General features: G+C 34.4%; 1 protein-coding gene across 3 annotated transcripts in view; it reads left to right on the plus strand.

Moving 5' to 3' along the window:
- LOC145296435 (lysosomal proton-coupled steroid conjugate and bile acid symporter SLC46A3-like) overlaps positions 1-19,786 on the plus strand; it is a 54,754-nt gene extending 34,968 nt beyond the window's left edge. For all 3 annotated transcript variants that reach the window (XM_080142532.1, XM_080142533.1, XM_080142531.1), the window contains 3 exons: positions 5,107-5,190; positions 7,888-8,044; positions 17,557-19,786. In XM_080142532.1, the coding sequence (XP_079998658.1) occupies positions 5,107-5,190; positions 7,888-8,044; positions 17,557-17,602 (287 nt within the window). In that variant the 3' untranslated portion in view covers positions 17,603-19,786. The remainder of the gene's footprint in view (positions 1-5,106; positions 5,191-7,887; positions 8,045-17,556) is intronic.
- The last annotated feature ends 1,909 nt before the right edge of the window (positions 19,787-21,695 follow it).

Raw genomic sequence — 21,695 nt, forward strand, 5'->3', positions numbered from 1 at the left:
TCCAAAAACAAATAAATGAAAGCAAAGGTAAGGTAAGTTATGTTTCTACCTAACTGGATAATTGTTTAGCGTTTTTATGTAATGTAAAATGTTTAATCGGCTCGAAAAACAGAAATGGTTGCAGACTCTGTTGAATACGTTAAGTTTGGGAAAGTAAGTTGAAAACTAAAAACTATAAAATACAGTGTCAAAACCCCACCGAATATATGTTATCATGACATAGGCTGACATAATCGGTGGGTTTGTGACAGTATTTTGTCTAGGTTTTTAGTTTTAACTCACTTTCTCAAACTTAACGTAATCAACAGTGTCCGCCACTATTTGTATCTTTCAAATATACCAATAAACACTGTTTTTCGAGCCGACTAAACATTACATTAAATGAAAAGGGTTTGTGTTACTAAACACAGATACAAAGAAGTTGTCAAAAAATAAATATATAACAAATAAATTTTATCAAAGGCAAGAAAAGTAAATGTTCTACCTAACTGGATAACATTGTAGTGTTTTTATGTAATGTATAATGTTTAATAGGTTCAAAAACATGCAGTGTTTATCGGTATATTTGAAAAATACAAATGGCGGCAGACTGTATCGAACACGTTAAGTTTGGGGAAATGAGTTTAAACTAAAAAACTATACAAAATACTGTTAGGAACTCACTCAATATATGTTACCATGACGTAGGCTGACATATAATCAGTGGTTTTAAACTTTTGCTCGATAAAGATGACGACTTTTAAGAGTCCCTTTTAGTAATTACCTGGTTTGAGGATATTTGTACAACTAAACGGTAAATCTGCCCCAAAAATCCGGTATTATTTTACTTTAAGGCCCGTCTCATGTTCGTATATAACGAAATATTTTATTGTAGATTTCGGTGTACTAAAAACGAATCTGCAAACCGTTTCCGTCGAAAAAAGAAAGTTTTCATCATATGAAGAAATTACTTTTTCGAAAAGTGGCTGATCACTTTTCAATGTAAATTTAACTTAGAATGAGCACCCACTTTCTGACCACCTGAGAGAGGGCATTTTTCTGTGTGCTTCTTGGCTAAAAAGTTTTTTGTTTGATTTCTTTTGCATGGTAATAACCCCTGGACTCTGGGACTATTTCCCATTTCACAGCCGTAGCCTTCGTTTATGCTACGCGCGAGCATAAACGAAAGCTGTTTAGCCAATAAACATGGGAAAAAATACCCCCTCTCTCAGGTGGCTAGAAAGTGGGTGCTTATTTTAAGTTAAATTTACATGGAAAAGTGATCGCCTACTTTTCGAAAAAGTAATCATATCATAAAAACTATTTTTTTTTTTTTTGCTACGGAAACGGTTTGCAGATTCGTTTTTAGCACACCGAAATCTTTAAAAAAATTTTTTTTTTGTTATATACGAACGTGAGACGCACGGCCCTTTATGGAAAATTTTCTCAAAAATCCGGGAGAAAATAGTTTTCAATAAAAACAGCAAATGAATTTGATAGAAAAAAATGGATGCTATTTAAAAAAAAATTTCTGTGTTTCTTGGCTAAAAAGTTTTTTGTTTGATTTCTTTTGCATTTTGCAATTTAAACAGGTAATTTTAAAGGATTTTCCAAGGGTAGAAAGAAAGTCCCCCCCCCAAAAAAAAATTGTGCCTACAAAGTGGGTGATCATTTTACGTTAAATTATTATGGAAAAGTGATCCTCCACTTTTTTAAACTAACATTTCTTCATATCTTGGAAACTACTCGTTTGCCTTAATTATAAACGTTATTTTCGTTTTCAGCGGCCCCAAAAACCTATCAAAGTGGTAATTTTAAAGGAATTTTCGAGGGTGGAGTAATTCTTCATATTTACCTTCTTTTTTTCCCGATAACATAAGAAATTAAGAATTAGACAAATTTATTTTAAGTAGGCTTTTAAAAATAAAAAAATTAAGATAAACAAATGGTGCTAGTGCACTTACCGATCCGCGCTATTTTTTAAATCGTATTTCCAAGTTTAATTAAAGTTTTATATGTTTTTTTAATCAATTATAAGGTTAAATTACAATATATATATATATATATATATATATATATATATATATATATATAAATATATATATATAATTTAAAAAATAGGGAATTTTTTTTTTTACCCATCTATTAATTAGATAGTTAAATGTTGTAATTCGAAAGTCGTCAACGTGTGGTGCACGTAAAAGGCTCATTTCTACCGGAAGTGAAATATGGCGGACAGTCTCGCAGTTACAAAAAATATTTTTATTTTATTTAATATATTTTTATAATTTGCGATCTTAACGATCTTAATTTATTTTAATAACATGCAAACATTCTTTGGCTTTACACATAAATTTTCTGAAAATTTCAATCAAATTGGTAATGTAGAAATATGGTTTTATGGACTTTGAACGAACCAAGAATTACATTTATATATATATATATATATATATATATATATATATATATATATATATATATATATATATATATATATATATATATATATATATATATAAAATAATTTTTGATTGCTACGGTTATGATCGGATTCGTAAAGAACTTTTATATACAGAATTAACTGAAGAGAAACATTCACCACATGTACACAAAAAGATAATGAGGTATAATAACTACATAAACAACGCTTTGTGTTTAATATCTTGTTCGGGAGTATCGAAATGATCATCCGGCAGAAATAGATGTCCGTGACCTAGCAAAAAGAAAAAAAAAATGAGTGATTGTGAGAAATAAAATAATTGTTGGTTGAATTCTAGATTGAGAGAAACAAACACGGTTGATTGTCAGAAATTAAATAATCATTTACTCAAACCACCTGCATATGTTAGCGACAGAAGGAAATACCCCGTCGACGCTATATAAATGCTGTTGAGATGTGGTTACATTGACAGCGAACCCCACGGTGGACGCTTGTAGGTGGAGGAGTAGGTGTCAGAAATGAAAAAGATCTACGCACGAAGTTTTGCATCGTTCGATCAAAATCTATGAGGATTTAAACTGATTTCAGCTGTAATAAATATGGATTTTTTTTGTTTTGAAATGTGCGTACCATTATAGTGATATGGCTGAGTATTTATTCCCAGAACATAATTCAAACATTTGAAAATTATTAGCAATATGTTTTGAACTTTGGAAATGTACACAACATATGAAAGCTCTGATTGATATAAACTATTGATTATTGAAGTTATTTATAATTGCAGCTTTGAAGCATATCCTGTACGCTTAATATGTGTTTTATATAATAATGTATGTATGTATGTATGTATGTATAGATAGATAGAAAGATTGATAGATTAATTTTTACCAGAGTAATTTTAAAATTGTTTTAGTTAAGTAATTTATTATTATTTTGAGGGAGGTGGTGTTTGATCAACATTGGTGGGGTGCCATGATTTTCTGTTTTGTTTTTAAATCTCCAAAACAGCTTTCATGGTAAACAACTGATGATTCATACAATAATATTAAGATCAACGCAAATTATTGGAATCAAATTAATATAGTGACTGCAAGAAATTAATTGTTTGTATCCATGAAACCATGGTCCACCTGTAGAAACTGCTTTGTTTAGGTTTTTAATAAATACTGTTTTAAGTACTTTATTTATTTCGCAAGTTTAGCGTTTTATAAAAGATATATTATTTTGAGGGAGGTGGTCTTTGATCAACACTGGTGGGGTGCCATGGTTTAATAAACAGTTTTGTTTTTAAATCTACAAAACAGTTTTTCATGGTAAATTACTGATGATTCATCCAATAATATTAAGATTAACGTACAACGTTATTAACGTGGAAGCAAACTGCTGTAATTATTTACTCAAACCGCCTGCCTATGTTAGCGACAGAAGGAAATACTTCGTCATCGCAATAATAAATGCCCTTTGGACGTGGTTACATTGACAGCGAATCCCATTTTTTTTATTAAGAGATCAAGGGGCTCCCTCCTGAAGCTAACACTTAATTCTGCTATGATTTAAATTTATATCCGAGGGCTCTTTTAAGAATATATGTCGTTCCCTTTATGGCTGCTATTTGTATTTCGTTACAGCTTTGTCTTTCAGGGATTGCTTCTAAGTATTTTCGAAGGTTCATTTTTATTAAACCAGTTGCTCCTATCACAACCGGTAAATATCTACGCACAAAGTTTTGATCAAAATCTATGAGGGTTTAAACTGATTTTAGCTGAAATAAATATGGAATTTTTTGTTTTGAAATGTGCGTACCATTATAGTGATATGACTGAGTATTTATTCCCAGAACATAATTCAAACATTTGAAAATTATTAGCAATATGTTTTGAACTTTGGAAATGTACACAACATATGAAAGCTCTGATTGATATAAACTATTGATTATTGAAGTTATTTATAACTGCCGCTTTGAAGCATATCCTGTACGCTTAATATGTGTTATAATAATAATAATAATAATAATAATAATAATAATAATAATAATAATAATAATAATAATAATAATAATAATAATATGTATGAACATATATAGAGTGAAACACAGATAGGTGAATCAATTTCCACCACAGTAACTCTTGAAGTGTTTTAGTTCAGTAATTAAAACGGTTTATAAAATATTTGGAGGGAGGTGGTGTTTGATCAACACTGTTGAGGTGTCATGGTTTAATAAACTGTTTTGTTTTTAAATCTCCAAAACAATTTTTCATGGTAAACAACTGTTGATTAATGCAATAATATTAAGATTAACGTAAATTATTGGAAGCAAACTAATGCAGTGACTGCAAGTGGTTAAATGTTTGTATCAGCGAAACCATGGCCCACTTATAGAAGTGTAATGTATAGGTTTTTAATAAATACTTTTTCAAGTACTTTATTGATTTCATAAGTTAACACTGAAAGATAGTTTAAACTAGTCTTAAGTGTACATTAAAAGATAGTAATCGTATAGATTCGGCTTCACATATAGAAATAATTGCATAGTTTCGGTCAAATATTTGTTAATAAGAGAAGCAGTAGTATTTGGTTTTTGCTTCAGACAGATAGATACAAAATCTCCATAGATTTAATCACTATCTATATATTTTTTTCATATATAAATTGTATATGTCTTTCAAAAATATTTGTTATTTTTGCAGCAACTGCATTGGGAATATTGGCATCGACTGTTCTTCCAAATGCTCGTTCAGCCATGTCGAAACTGGTCTCAAAAGAAGAACATGGTAAGTAATAGCATTTATTTCTGTGATTCCATTTTAAATTTACTCTTGTATAGGCAGATAAATTAAAAAATTTGATGCTTCCTAGCATAACAATAACCGACAGTTATCAGCTCCTATATCATTTTTTAAAGAAAAATGAGGGAGATAACCAAAACTTTTGTGAGGATGATTGGTCAGTATAATAACGAAGCAATTTTTTTCCGTTTATATACAATCAAATGTAGTATAAGATATTACTTGCCTTTGTTGATGCGTGTATGAACGGAGGATAAGTATATATCCTTGAAAATATAACGGAATGTTCTGACATAATTTTGAAGTTATTACCAAAATTTGTCTTTGGGCAGGGGTTTGTGGGACAAAATAAAATGGGAAAAAGAAAAACAATGCAACAACAAAGGAGAAATAACCATAAGCAAATAATAACTAGACTCAGAAAGTAATTAAATTTTTATTACTATAAAAAAAATAAAAACTGTTGCTTTTGCTTCCCAAAGCAAGATTAACAAAGTTAACCAAAGTGACAAAGAAATGCATAAAATTAATACATACAAAAGGGAAGTCCTTATAACAACAAAATGGAGGAAAACGGAAACTAAACTCGCTTTAATGCCTCAACACAAAGGAAAACAAAGAATATTGGTCTTACTTGAAGAAAAGGATATGCAATAAAAAAAAATATTAGTTTTATTTGAAGAAAAGGTTGAAAAATAAAAGGACATGCAATAAAAAAATCAATAAAAATTGTTTTTCATAAAACTGTCTTGGAATGTCTTCTTTTCAGTCTTCTCTTTTTGATATCTTTTTCTTCCAAATAAGTCGTTTCAGACTGAATTCTCTTTTTTATATAAACCTTCAAAAGGCTAAATGTTTTTGGGTTTTCCTGGCCAAAAACGTTGAATGAAAAGAACTATTATTTTTTTTTATCTTTTCCGTGAAAAAAAAATGTTGTTTTTTTTTTTCATTTAGGTTTGATTTTTTTTTTTATAGACTTTTTCGTCTTTATCAATAGACTTTTTTCTTTTCATGAAAATATTTTTTTTCTTTCCTTCAAAAAGAAAGTTTCAAATTAACTGCCGGGGACTTTCTTCTTCTAGGCCGAGCTGGTCGAAACTTTTAACGGCTGTATAACATTGCAGACGAAACCAGAAAAACACAACGTTTCGTCTAGGAGGAAATTCTGAATCTTGTTTTAATATTGGCGTCAGAAAGGGTTCAAACACAATTAACGCTCAGCCTATTTCAAACACAATTAACCATCAGCCTTTGACCGACTGCTACAGTACATGTAAAAACAGGAGATGACAATGTTGATGAGTGATGAGTAGGGCTATGACAACAGCATATTCTTTTCCTTGTTTAGATTCTCAGGTATATATCCATTGATATCTTCTATGTTTTATGTAGAGTGATGTGATCCTCGATTGATTAATTGTGTCTGTGTCTGATATATACCCGGGAGTAAAAATAATGAAAAGAATATGCTCTTGTCCTAGCCCTAATGATGAGTTGTGGCAGAAAATGATCGCCACGACCCACATTGGGCTAGAAAAGGTGGCCTCCCTCACCACCACCTGACACTGCTTAATAGGCAAGAAAATAAAATTTCCATCCAATCTTGAAATCAAATGGTTGTTGCCCAAGTGTATTTTGGCACAATTCGCTATAAATATAATCATAAGAAATTGTATTAAAGTAGTTTTTTGTGTGTATTAATTCTTTTACGAACTGTTATCCTCATTTTTATAGTTGTTGTTGTTTCACTCCGTTTCAACCAACTCATCCTCAGGTGAGCATTGTTTGAAGATAGTCGTTTAAATCATACCCAAAGCAGGCCAGAGCCATAGTTGATCAAAACGTGGTGAAACAACAACTATGGAAGGCAGTAATTACTGGGGATACAATTACAAGACTCAGCATTCCTATTCCGTCGTGGTTAACTACCTGAAGAAGGCCAGAAGATGAGTTGGCCTAAAAGTGGTGAAACAATAACTATGAAGATAAGGATAACAGTCTGCAAAAAGAATGGATGCACAAATTATGAAGACTCATTTCAAAGTATTTAAAAAATAAAGATAATGTATCGATTGTGTTTGTCTTATATATGTCCTAGCCTGGATGCCCAGCGTTGCCCCGTGTTTGGAAGTGTGTGTTGAGCAAAAAAAAAAAAAAAAAGTAGTGGTAAGAAGGCAAGCTCGAACCCGTACTACGAAAGAGGAAAACAACATAAAAAAAACGTGACGTCTTTGCTGTTGCGCCCATCGCCAAACTAGAAGTGGCGTATGTTCAAATTAAGGCTAGTCAATCGAAAAGATGGGATGACTTTCGAAAACATCGGCGAAAAATGCGGCCCTTCCCTCTAGAAAAGTGCCCAGTTGAGGGTGAAGGAATTAATGTTTTTAGCCAATTTATCGATATTTGTCGTCCGAAGGGTCGAGCTTCAAAATGATACCGATTTTGTGAAAATCCGTGGCCTCTGTCGAAGGTTGTAGGCAGACATACATACATACATACATACATACATTTAAACAGACAGGTGAGATTTATATTATAGATTATGCTCCCTTCATAGACATAACAGTTACCGATGGTTACTTCATAGACATAACAGTTACCCATGAACAGTTACTGAAGAAGCACCAAAACATGTTATGTTCAAAAAGTTTAACGCATTGATTTTAATTTTACTTTTTTCAGGTCCGCTTTTTGCTAGTGTCTCTTTCATAGAGATGGCTAGTACAACTAGCTTTGTACTTATTTTCAATACAGTCTACTCGGTGACACTTTCTATCATGCCCGGGATCGTTTTCTTTCTTCTGGCCGGAATGATGGCAATCGCTTTGATCTCTTTCATGTAAGTATTCATTTACTGCGTATTTGTAGAATATGTAATACAAAGTCTCGTTCTAACATTTCAAGTAACTTCATTGGTCATCTCCGTTAACGTGTTAATTAGTAATGAGACGATATCAATATTCTTCCTGATTCCGATATAATTACCGATTCTTTTCTAAATTCCAGATTCTGATACAATTACTGATTTCAATTCCGATTCTTTTAAATTTTTAAATATACTAGCCTGGGCGCCCGGCGTTGCCCGGGTGTTTGGAGGTGTGTTGAGCCAAAAGAGAAAAAGAAAAAGAAAGTGGTAGTAGGCAGGCAGGCTCGAACTCGTAACGCGAAGGCGGAAAAGAAAGTGAAAGAAAATCTGACGTCTTACCGCTACTCCATGACGCGACTGGATATTCGGAAGGTTAAAATTAGTCAAAGTCAATCCAACCAATACGATAACTTGCAAAAATGGCTCGCAAAAGAATCGACCCCTCCTTGTAGAAAACTGCCCACTTGAGGATGAAGGAATTGATATTTTTGGCCAATTTTTCGATATTTCTCGTCTGAGGCGTCGAGCTTCAAAATGATACCGATCTCGTGAAAATCCATCGCCTCTGTCGAATGATTTAAGCATACATACATACATACATACATACATGATGATTGCAACGTCTTGTCAGACGAGTGCCACTCCCTCAGACACTTAAAAGTCCATGAGCCCAAAAATGACTTTCATCGCCACAGGACCATTTTAATAGACAAATGTCTGAAGGAGTATCTATACACAGATGATGTTACAGAGTCTTAGCTTTGTACGACAGCTAAGTCTCTCTCTCAGTTCAAAATGTTGAGATCCAGCAACAAGCAAGAGCAAGATAGCCAGCAACAAATTAAACTGCAGACCAGCTTAATGCGGGTACTGGTCTCCCGCTTTATGGTTTTTTAAATCAGAGATTTGCTTCTCCTAGAAAGGTTGTCTTCACCACGGCTTATGGGAGCCCTCTCCATCCCAGCACACACATACATACAAACAAACACATGTTAAGAAATAGAGAGAGGGAGAGAGAAAGAGAGAGAGAGCGAGAGAGAGGGGGGAAGAGGTGAGTTATAGCGTAGACACGTTGGCCAGAAGTAAAATATCAGCTGATTTGATTGCGTGTGAGTCATGTGATCAGGTTAGCTGAATCGTTGAGATTTGATTTGGACACAGAAGACAACGGACGGCTTCCCGTTGTCTCCTCCTCTTCACGGGGGGGGGGGACGAACGCTGACATGTGTAGAAGAAGAACCCACACAGGCCGATTTCACTTCCACCTTCTGCAGGAGAATGTGAAATAAAAACTATAGAACTAATTACTTGTCTTGGAGTGATTGAATCTTCATCCAAAAACAGGTATCAAGTCTCCCTCCAGATCGAGAAATTTCCAGATGATCCAACATCGAAGAAGCAGAGGTAGGTTCTGAAAATACATGTCACTCACACACGATTCCCTTTATGATACAACATAAATATATAATATAACACGTCATCTCTTCTAATCCATTATTAGAGATGACACATCAAACACACAACCCTTTATTATAGAGCAACAATGTAACAAACACATGGTGCTAGTTGGCCGTTGACCCCGAAAAAGAGTTCATTCGCCCTTTGGAAGGTCTTGTTTTTAATCCTTCAGGGAGACTAGCCACCCTCCTCACCAAACAAGTCTGGTGAGGGAACCAGTTTAGTCGCCGGTGACTCGACCATGAGGCAGGTAGTACTGGGTTACATGGTACCAGTAGCATATGACATGACCTGGCATACATACATACATACATTTAAACAGGTGAGATTTATATTATAAATAACTGGGGTGGAGTTACCGAAAAAAAAACACGAAATATAATTTCTTAAACGTAGAAATACACTTATGGAGATGATCTGTAGATTTTAGTTTTACAGATATTTTAAAATCCAGAAATATTTTTATTATTATTTTATCATTAATACGCGTCATGGAAAAGTAAATTTTAATAGAAAACAAACAAATAAAAACAATAAAAAGAATTGTTTTTCGCATCGGAAAATAGACACAATTTTTTTCTGATTCCGATACCGCAAAAAGTTTCGATTTTTTCGATTTCCAATTTCGATTCCGATTAATCGTACCAAACACTAGTGTTAATTAAAAGAGGTATAGAAAAAAATGGATGCTAGTAATAGAATAAGTCCATGAGCATGGACGAATACACACGGTTAGAAACACCACGTGGTGTTAAATGAGTGTCTGTTATAAGGGAAGAGAAAAGTTCATTTAATAACTTTCAATAAAAAGTAATGTTTGTTATCGAGGAGGGAAATTTTGATTACAACTTTTTCTAACCTATGGATGATTCACTGTCATTAAATAATCGACTCAAAGTTCCTAATTATCTCAGGTTTTTTTTATTTATTTATTTTTTTTATTACAGTTTCACCCCAAACAAGGCACATTGCCACTTTGGTGTAGGGGGCTACTATCAGGGGCAACAACTACTGGGGTACTATGTAGGGATTTGGGCAGCAAGATGTCGGTTCACGTTACGCTTGAACTTCTGCACGTCAGTACTGTTGGGGAAGCAGGGACCTGGAATGGAATTCCAAAGTCTAGCGGTTCTGGGGAAGAAACTATTGGAGTAGAAAGATCTTTTACATCTAGGGATCTCTACACTGTGGGGTGGGATTTAGCGGCCTGTCAGGTTTGTCGAGTGTGCTCACGTCGTGGGGGCACAAGTGATTGCAGTTAATGAATCACCTTTATTCCATAAGGGCCCTCAAAATATGAAAAATCATTCTGTCTTCCCATCTATGTAAGCTTACATTTTAAAATATATGCAGGGTGTTTTTTTCTTTCTTTCTTTCTTTCTTTCTTTCTTTCTTTCTTTCTTTCTTAGAGAGAGCGAACTTTAAATTGACAACTGTGTTTTCTTTGATTGCAAATTTGGCAACTATTGATTATTTTGAGTTGGTTTGCCAATTCACCACGAAAAGACTGACAACCCGAGCAGCGTTTGCAAATTGAGCAAATTTATTTTGAAAATTACGGTCCATTTCTAGCAACAAACTATGTTTTTTTATGCTCATAATCGCCCATCAAAACGATTAATTAGAGAAACTGCGAATCGTTATCGCTCAGCGTTCACTGTTAACTATACATACCCATCCTGTAAGATGTTCAATGCGCACACAATAAGTAATTGCTGCTGTACAACGTAGTGTTGATGATGCTGTACAACGTAGTGTTGATGATGCTGTAAAACCTAGTGTTGATGATGCTGTAAAAATACCAATTTGTCACAATGCTCAACAATTAAACTTTTGCCTTCCAACTTTCTGGAAAATTTTGCGTAAAGATCTTGGTTTGCGCACTTACAAAATTTAACTTGTTATAGCGTTGTGAAGAGTATAAGATTTTTTTTGTTTTTGTTTTTTTTTTTTGCCTAGAAATCTTACTCTCTTTCCGACGCTGTATTTATTTATTTTTTTTTTTTTTTAATTTCCAACGACTTTTTCGTTCTGAAATAGAGCTAAGTCATACTTTTCACTACAAATACATTACCAACATTGTACTGGTATTTTATTTTCTTCAATTTATTGTACTGGTATTTTATTTTCTTCAATTTATTTATCCAGAAGAAGTCTAAAAGTCGTACAAGAAACGTTGATAAACAAATAACTTGATTTGTATTTGTTTCTTTATCATCTCTCTCTCTCTCTCTCTCCTTCCCTCACTCACTCACCGAATGAATATATATATATATATATATATATATATATATATATATATATATATATATATATATATATATATATATATATATATATAGTACTGTTTCGCAGCTCATCATTGCGGCTAGACAGGCAACTACCTCAAGCCAGGATTGAAACCCGACCGTCTGTACGGCAGTCAAGGCTCCTAACCATTACGCTATTGGCGGCTGCTGAACGAGTAGTGAATTTAACGATGTTTTGACATCGTCCGAAATACCTCCGCTCGATTTGTTTACACAAAGAACGTCGCTTATATGCTAATGGTAATTCGTGTATCACTTCTCAATATGCTCAACTCAAGGTGAGGAGCATTTATATATATATATATATATATATATATATATATATATATATATATATATATATATATATATATATATATATATATACAGGGTGTCCGTAAAGTTACTATACAGTCTTACAAGTTACTATACAGACACCCTGTAATATATTAACAGTACAATAAATTTGCGCTCTTCCAAAGTTAGCTTGTGTGGCATGCTTGATTAAATAAACCTGTAAAAAAATAAATATTAACTATTAATACAAATATAATACAATAAAACAATAAGACTGTATAGTAACTTTACGGACACCCTGTATATATATATATATATATATATATATATATATATATATATATATATATATATATATATATATATATATATATATATATAAGAACAAAGAATTAATGAAACATATTAAAACACTTTAATAAGAGTTAAAACATATATAATTTTCGAAAAGGAGATACAGATTAAGCGGATTGTCCCTGATCCGCGGAGTTTCGAAAAAAAATACTTTCCTTCTTATCAGAGGGTAGGAATTAGCAAAATGCAGAATCGGATTTTACTTGCAAAATATTTAATGAAACTACGAGTAAGCCATAGATCTTACTTGGTAAAAGTTAAAAACTAGTGAAGCAGAGAGAATGGGGAAAAAGAAAAATAATTTCACTTTTTTCATTTTTCTTAAACTTTTTCTTCTAGGGGGTGGGACATCCAACTAGATGTCTGACATTTACCCCTATTTTAGTGAGTCCAACCAAGAGATCTTTTCAAGATTCTAGCCGTCCCTTTCATTGCAATCGTTTGTATTTCACTTGCACTTGGTTCACCGGGTATGCTTGCTATGTACTTTTTAAAGTTCTTTTTCATAAGCCCAGTTGCTCCTATAATGACTGGTATAATTGAAACGCCTTTTAGTTTCCAATTTCGTTTCATATCATACATAAGTCCTTGATACTTTGTTATCTTTTCTCTCTCAGCTCTGTTAAGCCCTGTATCATTGGGTACACTGACCTCTATTACGGTCGCTTTTTTGTTTGCTCTGTCCCAAATCACTCAAGACCTCACGTGAATGGGTGGTCGAGTGAACAGTAAAATATCCAATAACGTGAATAATAAGTGAAGAGTAGAACATCCAATCCAATATATATATATATATATATATATATATATATATATATATATATATATATATATATATATACATGTTTCATTGGAACCTCAATTCAGAGAGATACCTCATCAAACCGAAAAAAGGGGCAATATTAAAGTCAAAGTCAAGATTCATTCATTTTCTATATAAAAATATATTCTCGGTGTAACTTAAGATAAAAATAAAATGTAATAAGTCCTCCGACATACCTCTCCATCGTACAGTATATTGACACTCTATAACTGACTATCATAACTTTCATACATTTCTATTAGATTTACCTCTGCGTTCCATGTTTAAAAAGAATGTGTCCTCTCTATAGTATCAGACCTGGCGGAATGGTTAATTGTAGGTATAGATCGCGTCATACCCTTCAAAACATTCCAGCAAAAACCAGACGTTGTTCTCTGCAGAATGTGTTGCTACCATTGTGCACAGAAATCACTATTTCCATTGCTTCAAACAGGATAGATGTACTGAGACTAAAGATGCCTTCAGGACTGCCAGCAACCACTGTAAAAGAGTAATAAAGAACGCGAGAGAGTTGTATGCTCAGGCCGTCAAGTCCAAAATAGCTGAGCAGCAGCTTGGTTCCCACCAGTTTTGGCAAATAACAAACAGGATTCTGAATAGAAGTGTGTGCTCTATTCCAATCATCATCAATGGACCTGAGGCAATCTCGTCAGCATCAGACAAAACCAAACTCGTTGCCAAAACTTTGCAGCTAATTCTACCTTATGCGATCGCCCCCCCCCATATTTCTTATGTCTGAAAACACGCTATGTAACATACAAATACAATTGATGTCTCCAAACTAATCAAAAACCTTGATTCCGGTAAAGCAACTGGCCCTGGCAGCATTCCTATTATAGTGTTTAAAAAGCTTCAAACACAACTACCTCCCATACTTACAAAGTTCTTTAAGTGTTGTCTGCAGGATAACTGCTTTCCAACAGCATAGAAAACTTCATCAGTATGTCCCGTATTTAAAAATTCAGGTGATCGTTCTTCTCCCTCTCAATACAGGCCAATCAGTCTCCTGTGCATCATGAGTAATTTGCTGGAATCTGTGTTAAATAGAGAAGTTGTTAGCCACCTCAGCAAAAATAACCTCCTCGGTGATATGCAATATGGTTTCCGTTCTGATAGATCTACCGCAAGTGTGCTAACAGTTATATCTCATAGGATTAGCGAATCTCTCAACATGGGCTGCCTTTCTAGGGTAATTACTCTTGACATGTCAAAGGCCTCTGATAGGGTATGGCATAAATGCCTCCTCCACAAAATCTCCAGCTACGGTATAGCTGGAAATGCCCTTTCAATTATTAAATCATTTCTCTCTGATAGCTCCATAAGAGTAGTGATTGATGGGCAGAAATCAGAAGCTCACAGTGTTAATGCTGAAGTCCCTCAGAGGTCCGTCTTTGGCCCAACTCTCTTCTTGATCTACATCAATGATCCCCCAAGTCACATCCTAGGATCATTCGTAGGCATTTATGCTGATGACATTACCATTTATGGCAACACTTCAAATGCAGTTAATGACCCAGTTCTTTCTGATTCTTTCTTCTCTGACATTGAAAACATCGTGGAATAAAGAGAGAGGTGGCTGGTTAATTTTAATGCATCTAAAACCAAGCTTCTATTTTTACACCAGGCTCCATGTTTTGACAAGCTTCTGGGTCTGATCTTTACTTCTGATCTGAGATGGAATACATACATCAAATCTGTTGCCAAGGCTGCTGGAAAAATGGTGGGATCGTTCTACTACTTCAGTAGATATCTCACTGCTGATGCAATTCTCTACCTGTATAAGAGCCAAGTACGTCCAAGGATGGAGCACTATTACCACATTTGAGCAGGAGCTGCTAGAGGCATCTTATACTGCCTTGACAGAGTTCAAAATAGACTTCATAACCTAATGGGGGATGCTCTGCTACCTCTTTCCTACAGAAGAGATGCTACAAGCCTGTCTCTGCTTTATCGTTATTTTCATAACAAGTGCTCGTCTGAGCTTCAATCTATGGTCCACCCTTGCTTGACTTTTACGAAAAACACTCGTTTAGTTGAAACCACTATCAATAATTTCCCCCGTTCTTTATCTGTTCTTAAACCTAAACGTAGATTCCATGAACAAAGTCTCTTTCTTAGAACTGCACACCTATTGAAGTCTCTTCTGTTTACCTGCCTTCAAACTGACTACAATATGGTCATCCTCAAGTCCAAGATAAACAAGTTCTTGATGAGCCGTTCCCCTGAAGTAATCCAATTTACCAAATTTGCACTTCTAACGATTACTATGATATTGTCCTTTTGATTAATGTACACTCTTTAACCCTTATCCTCGAGTGGCCTCCGGGCCTTGATAAGTGGTTACTCTTTTGTAAAAAAAAAAATCTTAAACCCTGGAAAAGGAAGGGTACAATTCGTGAGAACGAGTAGTTCGGGTTAGAGGGTGAATGAATGAATTTTGACTTTAATATTGCTCCTTCTGTCGGTCTGATGAGGTGGTCTCTCTGAATTGAGATTCCACTGAAGCATGTATGCACATATGTAACCAATAATGTTTGTATAATAAACAGACTATATAATCGCACTGTCCTTCATCGAGCATTCTTTAATAAACACAGGAGTTTCAGTGGATTTACATCTAGGAAATCAAACTATACAACCATTTTATATATATATAAAAGCATGAGTGCTCGGCGTTGCCCGGGTGTTTGGAGGTGTATGCTGAGCAAAAAAAAAAAAAAACGGTCACTTTTTTTAAATCTGACCCCTATCATAACCCCTTAACATTTATTGTTTTGGGCTCAAATCAAGTTATTTACTAAAATCCATGTCCAAGAAACCTATATCTAAAATTTCAAGTGTCTAAACCGAAAATTGTCGGAGGAGTTTGGTAGAGTTCTCAAAGGTCAAATCGTTGAACTTTGACCCCTTAACAGCGAAATTTTTGTCTGAAAACCAACCACATCGATTTTCCCAAATCTCAGTACCCTGTATATCGAATTTCGAGTCAGTAGACTTAAAATTGACAGAGTTATTGCGTAGGGAAATGTACACAGACTGACACGCAGACAGACACACAGACACGTTCACTTTTATAGATAACTAGCATGGGTGCCCGGCGTTGCCCGTGTATTTGGAGATATATGTGGAGCAAAAAAAAAAAGTGGTCAATTTTTTTAACTTGGACCCCTATTATGACCGCTTAAAATTTATTGTTTTGGGCTCAAATCAAGTTATTAACCAATGAACCTATATCTAAAATTCCAAAATTGTCGGAGGAGTTTGGTAGAGTTCTCAAATGTCAAATCGTTGAACTTTGACCCCTTAATCGCCAAATTTCTGGCCAAAAACCGATCACATCGATTTTCCCAAATCTCAGTACCTTGTATATCAAATTTCGAGTCTGTAGACTTAAAATTGGCAGATTTATTGCGTATGGAAATGTACACACACAGACACAGAGATACACAGATACACACGCAGACAGACAGACACTTTCACTTTTATAGATATAATTATATATATCTTGTATTGTCAGAGTTTTCCGTCTCTTGATATATATATATATATATATATATATATATATATATATATATATATATATATATATATATATAGATATATATATCAAGAGACGGAAAACTCTGACAATACAAACCTGTATGCAGTTGCTCATTGATTCTGTGGCATATTTTATAGAAATTAATGAGTGTGAATTGTTCTACACAAGCCATTGTCATCTTAGCAACTCATTGTGTGGGTAATCCATGAATTTGCTCACTTTAGTTTCTGAAAAAAAAAAATGTACTAGGAAACTACAAAAACTAAAAATAATTGTTTCAAATTAAGTTATACAACATTCACCATAACTATAATTCCGACAGCTGCATATCTAGAAAAAATAATGTTTCAACTGAGGATAAGTTATCAAGCCAATCTTCGTAGAGCGTAACTTGTCACTTATTTGGTTTGTAGGTGCAGGGGGGGAGGGGCCTTGTGTTACATATGCGGTACAGACATTGAAAACGGAGTATAGCAGGATGAATTTATGGCCCACATGCGTCGAACCCAACGAGAGAATCCATCATAATGATTTAGCAAATGTTCTAGTTTTTAAATACATTTTTATGCAAGCAAATGTGTCTGTTTGTTTTTTAAAAAAAATACATTGTCTTGATAACAACACTACAGATATTTGTCAGAAGGATTCGTCAGTGAATTTTTATCATCAAAATAATACTGCATGGAACCGTTAACATTTTTTTCGCTTTTTCTTTTATTTGCAGAGTTTATGAAATAATTGGAAGAAAACGACTGTCACACAGAAATTAAACAACTAAAGATAGAAAGTCTGCTCGATGGAAAAAGCCACTCAAGAAATCTTTTATTTTATTCTAATTTTTACTGACGTGTCACCACTTATCAAGGCCAAAAGCCAATCGAGGGTAAGGATTAATCGAAATAGATGGATAGTAAGTCGAACGAATGATGAATAATATTATGAAAGTGCTCCACAAAGGTTGGATGGTTTCTGACAAGCATTTGTTGACAACGGATCTGAAAAAGGACCATGCCGCAGTCTGCAGGGAAGCTGTCTCCTGATAATGTATACCAGAAGCGTGGAGATCTTGGAAACAAACTCTGTTCATAGACATTCTATCTAACGTTATGCATAGAGAGGAAGAAGAAAAAGTTCTTTTCAGTTGTGGTAGTAAGACTAGCTCTTGTCATGAGTGTCTTACAAGATCAAATGGGAAACTATAGACATACCAGTTATGGACTGGTGGGAACTGACGTCATCTTCTAATATAAATGTAAATATATAAGGTTGCAAGGAAAAAGAGCAGAGTTGATGAAGCTACCAGAGTAGAGAAAAAGAGTGGAAGGATTAGGATTAACTACTTTACAAAAAAGAAGCATGAGAGGTGGTTTTATTGGTAATTTCTAAATATGGTGGACATGTTACAAAGGCAAAAAAAAAAAAAAACTATATTTACCAATTGATTTTTTTTTTTTTTGCTAATAGAGTAAGAGATATTATGGTGCACACCAGATTAAACAATAGCATAGACCATTTTCAGATGAAATTGGATAAATTTAGAAATTACGGTAACAAAATTGAAATTAAGATGGCATTTTTGGAAACTAAAATGGAATTTGATGAAAATTCTGATATAATGCTAAAGATAAGGAATTAAAACAACATTTTTGGGAACTAATTGACCAAAGAGTTATATTTGAAAGGTTGCCAGGTCAGATTAAGAACATCAATCGTGTAGAAGATTCGAAAGCAGTGATGTGCAGAGAACTGTTCTAGTGCAGGTGCTGAAGTGAAAAAAACGGTAAAAATATAGTAATGAACACCATTTCGGTTGGGCACAAGCCTATAATAAATTCCAGGAGCAGGTGCTTAGATAACACTAGCACCACCACTTCTGTACGTCCCTGTTCTAAAGTATAATTTGATGAGAATTCTTGGATAGTGATAAAGATACGAAAATAAAACAACATTATTGGGAACTATTTGGATGAAATATTTAAAATATCAACCACCGGACGTTGAATTACATTATAATACGCCACACTTGCTTAAGATATCAATGAATGACTTAAAACCCTTGTCTGCAATTTTAATAATTTTTAAACTGTTTTTCATATGGTAGTTTTTTCTTTTATGGTCTTTTTGAATTTTCATTAACCTGGTTACATCTGCCTATTTCCTTTGACGGCCATTTTTTTTTGTCTACTATCCTGGACTGCAGTCATGCTTCAGTTGTTTCCTTTCCAGCTAAAATACTAAGGACGCTGAAACAAACTCATTGATAGATTTCTCGCTTCAAAAAAAGTGGAGAAAGAATAACACCGTCTCAATGCATTCTTCTGTGTGGAACGGATATTGTGTTTATTACAGGTGTAAGAAAACATTGTTGTGTTTGGTGAGAGAGGGGTGAATATAGCTTGTATTTCTTTTAATCAATTATCTCACGTTATTGACACGTCTGGATAATACCACTTCCATCTTGACTTTATAGCTTAACAACAACAACAAAAAAAAACTTTTCCTTTCTGTGTTCTTACTTCCTATCTCTCGTCTATGCACTTCCGCTATCACGCTTCAAAAAATCTCTGTCATTATTAACCTCTTGATTTGATCAAGCAAATTTGTGTTATTGAATGTTATGTAAAAAAAAAAATTGTGTTATTGAATGGCATGTAAAAAAAAATCATCCGATAAGCTACCTCATCCGCCTGATAATTTTACACTTTGTGCAAAAAATAAACGCATTTTTTTATTTACAGTATTTTCAGAAACATGCAAACCAAATGAAAAAAAAAATGGAGATAGAAAGAATAAAAGTTAATAAAAATAAATAAACATTGTTTTGCTACTAGATGTATACATTTGAGCAGAGCTTGGTTGAAAATCAAATAAGTATATAAGTATGTAAGATATGTGGTGGAGGTCAGAGTAAAAAAAAAAATATGTGGAAACAATAAAAGATATAAATAATCTTCTTCAATAAAACCTTGTTTATTTTTCAATTTATATATATATATATATATATATATATATATATATATATATATATATATATATACAAATAGATTTATGGAAAAGAACGTGCAAAAAACAAAACGTGCCGTCTTTGCCGTTGCGTCCATCTCCAAACCGGAAAGGGTGAAGGTTTAAATTAAGGCTAGTCAATCGAAAATAGGTGATGACTTTCGAAAATATCGGCGAAAAAAGTGACCTCTCCTTGTAAAAATGTGTCCAGTTGAAGAATTAATGTTTTTAGCCAATTTTTCGATATTTGCCGTCCGAAGGGTAGAGCTTCAAAACGATACCAATCTTTGTTTTTTTTTTACATAAGCATCACCACTTATCAAGGCCAAGACGCCACTCGAGGATAAGAGTTAAAGAGAGTACAGTAGAAATTTGACAATATAGTAATCGTTAGTAATGGAAATTCAGTAAATTTATTAACAAGTGGGACGGCTCATCAAGAACTTGTTTACGTTAGACTTGAAGACAACCATATTATAGTCAGCTGGAAAGCAGGAAAAAAGAAGACAATTTCACAGGCCTGCAGTTCTAAGAAAGAAGCTTTGTTCATGGAATCTACGTTTAGGTTTAGGCACAGATAACGAGTGGGGGGAATTATTGATAGTGTTTTCAGCTAGACAAGTGTTTTTTGTGAATGTTTGGCGAGGGGGTACCATAGATTGAAGCTCAGTCGAACACTTTCCATGAAAATAACGATAAAGCAGAGACAAACTTGCTACATCTCTTCTGTGAGATAGAGGTTGCAGGGAAGAGAAAACGATATATCCTACGAGACTACGAAATCTATTTTGAACTCTATCAAGGCAGGACAAGTCCTTTCTAGCAGCTCCTGCCCAGATGTGGCAACAGTATTCCATCCTTTATCTATATAAGAGCCAAGTACGTCCAAGGATGGAATACTGTTGCCATATCTGGGCAGGAGCTGCTAAAAACAGCCTATCCTGCCTTGACTGAGTACAAAATAGACTTTGTGGCTTAGTGGGGGATGCCCTTTTCTCTACCCTGCAACCTCTCTCCCACAGAAGAGACGTTGCGAGCCTATCCTTGTTTTATCGTTATTTCCATGGCATGTGCTCATCTGAACTCCAATCTCTGGTCCCCCCCTTGCCAATCTTTCATGAAAAACACCGTCTAGCTGAATCCACTGTGAAAAATTTCCCCCACTCTATATCTGTGCTTAAATCAAAACGCGGATTCCATGAACAAAGCTTCTTTCTTAGAACTGCACGCCTGTGGAACTCTGTTCCGTCTGCCTGCTTCCCACCAGACTACAACTTGGATGTCTTCAAGTCCAATGTTAACAAATTTCTAATGAACCGCCCCCTGAAGTAAACACTTCATCAAATCTCCACACTAACGTAATGTACTTGCAATAACCCTTATCCCTGAGTGGCTTCCGGGCCTTGATAAGTGGTGATCACTGTGTAAAAAAAAAAAAAAAATCCTTGGACGTACCTGGCTCTTATATAGATAGAGAATTGCATCAGCAGTAAGATATCTACTCGATCGATAGAAGGATCCCACCATTTTTCCAGCAGCCTTGGCAACAGATTTGATGTACCTGTTCCATTTAAGATCAGAAGTAAAGGTCAAGCCCAGAAGCTTGTCAAAATTTGAGGCCTCCTCAAGACAAGAGCCATTCATTTCAATTGATGCCAGATGTGGATCAGAACGTTGATGATGTAAAGAGAGAAGCTTGGTGTTAGATGCATTAAAAGTAACCAGCCACTCCTTTCCCCATTGTACCACGTGCTCAAGATCAGAGGATAGAGAATCGGAGAGAACTTGGTCGTTTATTGACTTAGATGTGCTACCATAAATGGTAGTGTCATCAGCATAAATGTCTACAAATGATGTAAG

The sequence above is a fragment of the Euprymna scolopes genome, chromosome 2 (genome assembly GCF_053919585.1).
Source record: "Euprymna scolopes isolate OS-2025 chromosome 2, ASM5391958v1, whole genome shotgun sequence".
In the NCBI taxonomy this organism is placed as follows: Eukaryota; Metazoa; Mollusca; class Cephalopoda; order Sepiida; family Sepiolidae; genus Euprymna; species Euprymna scolopes.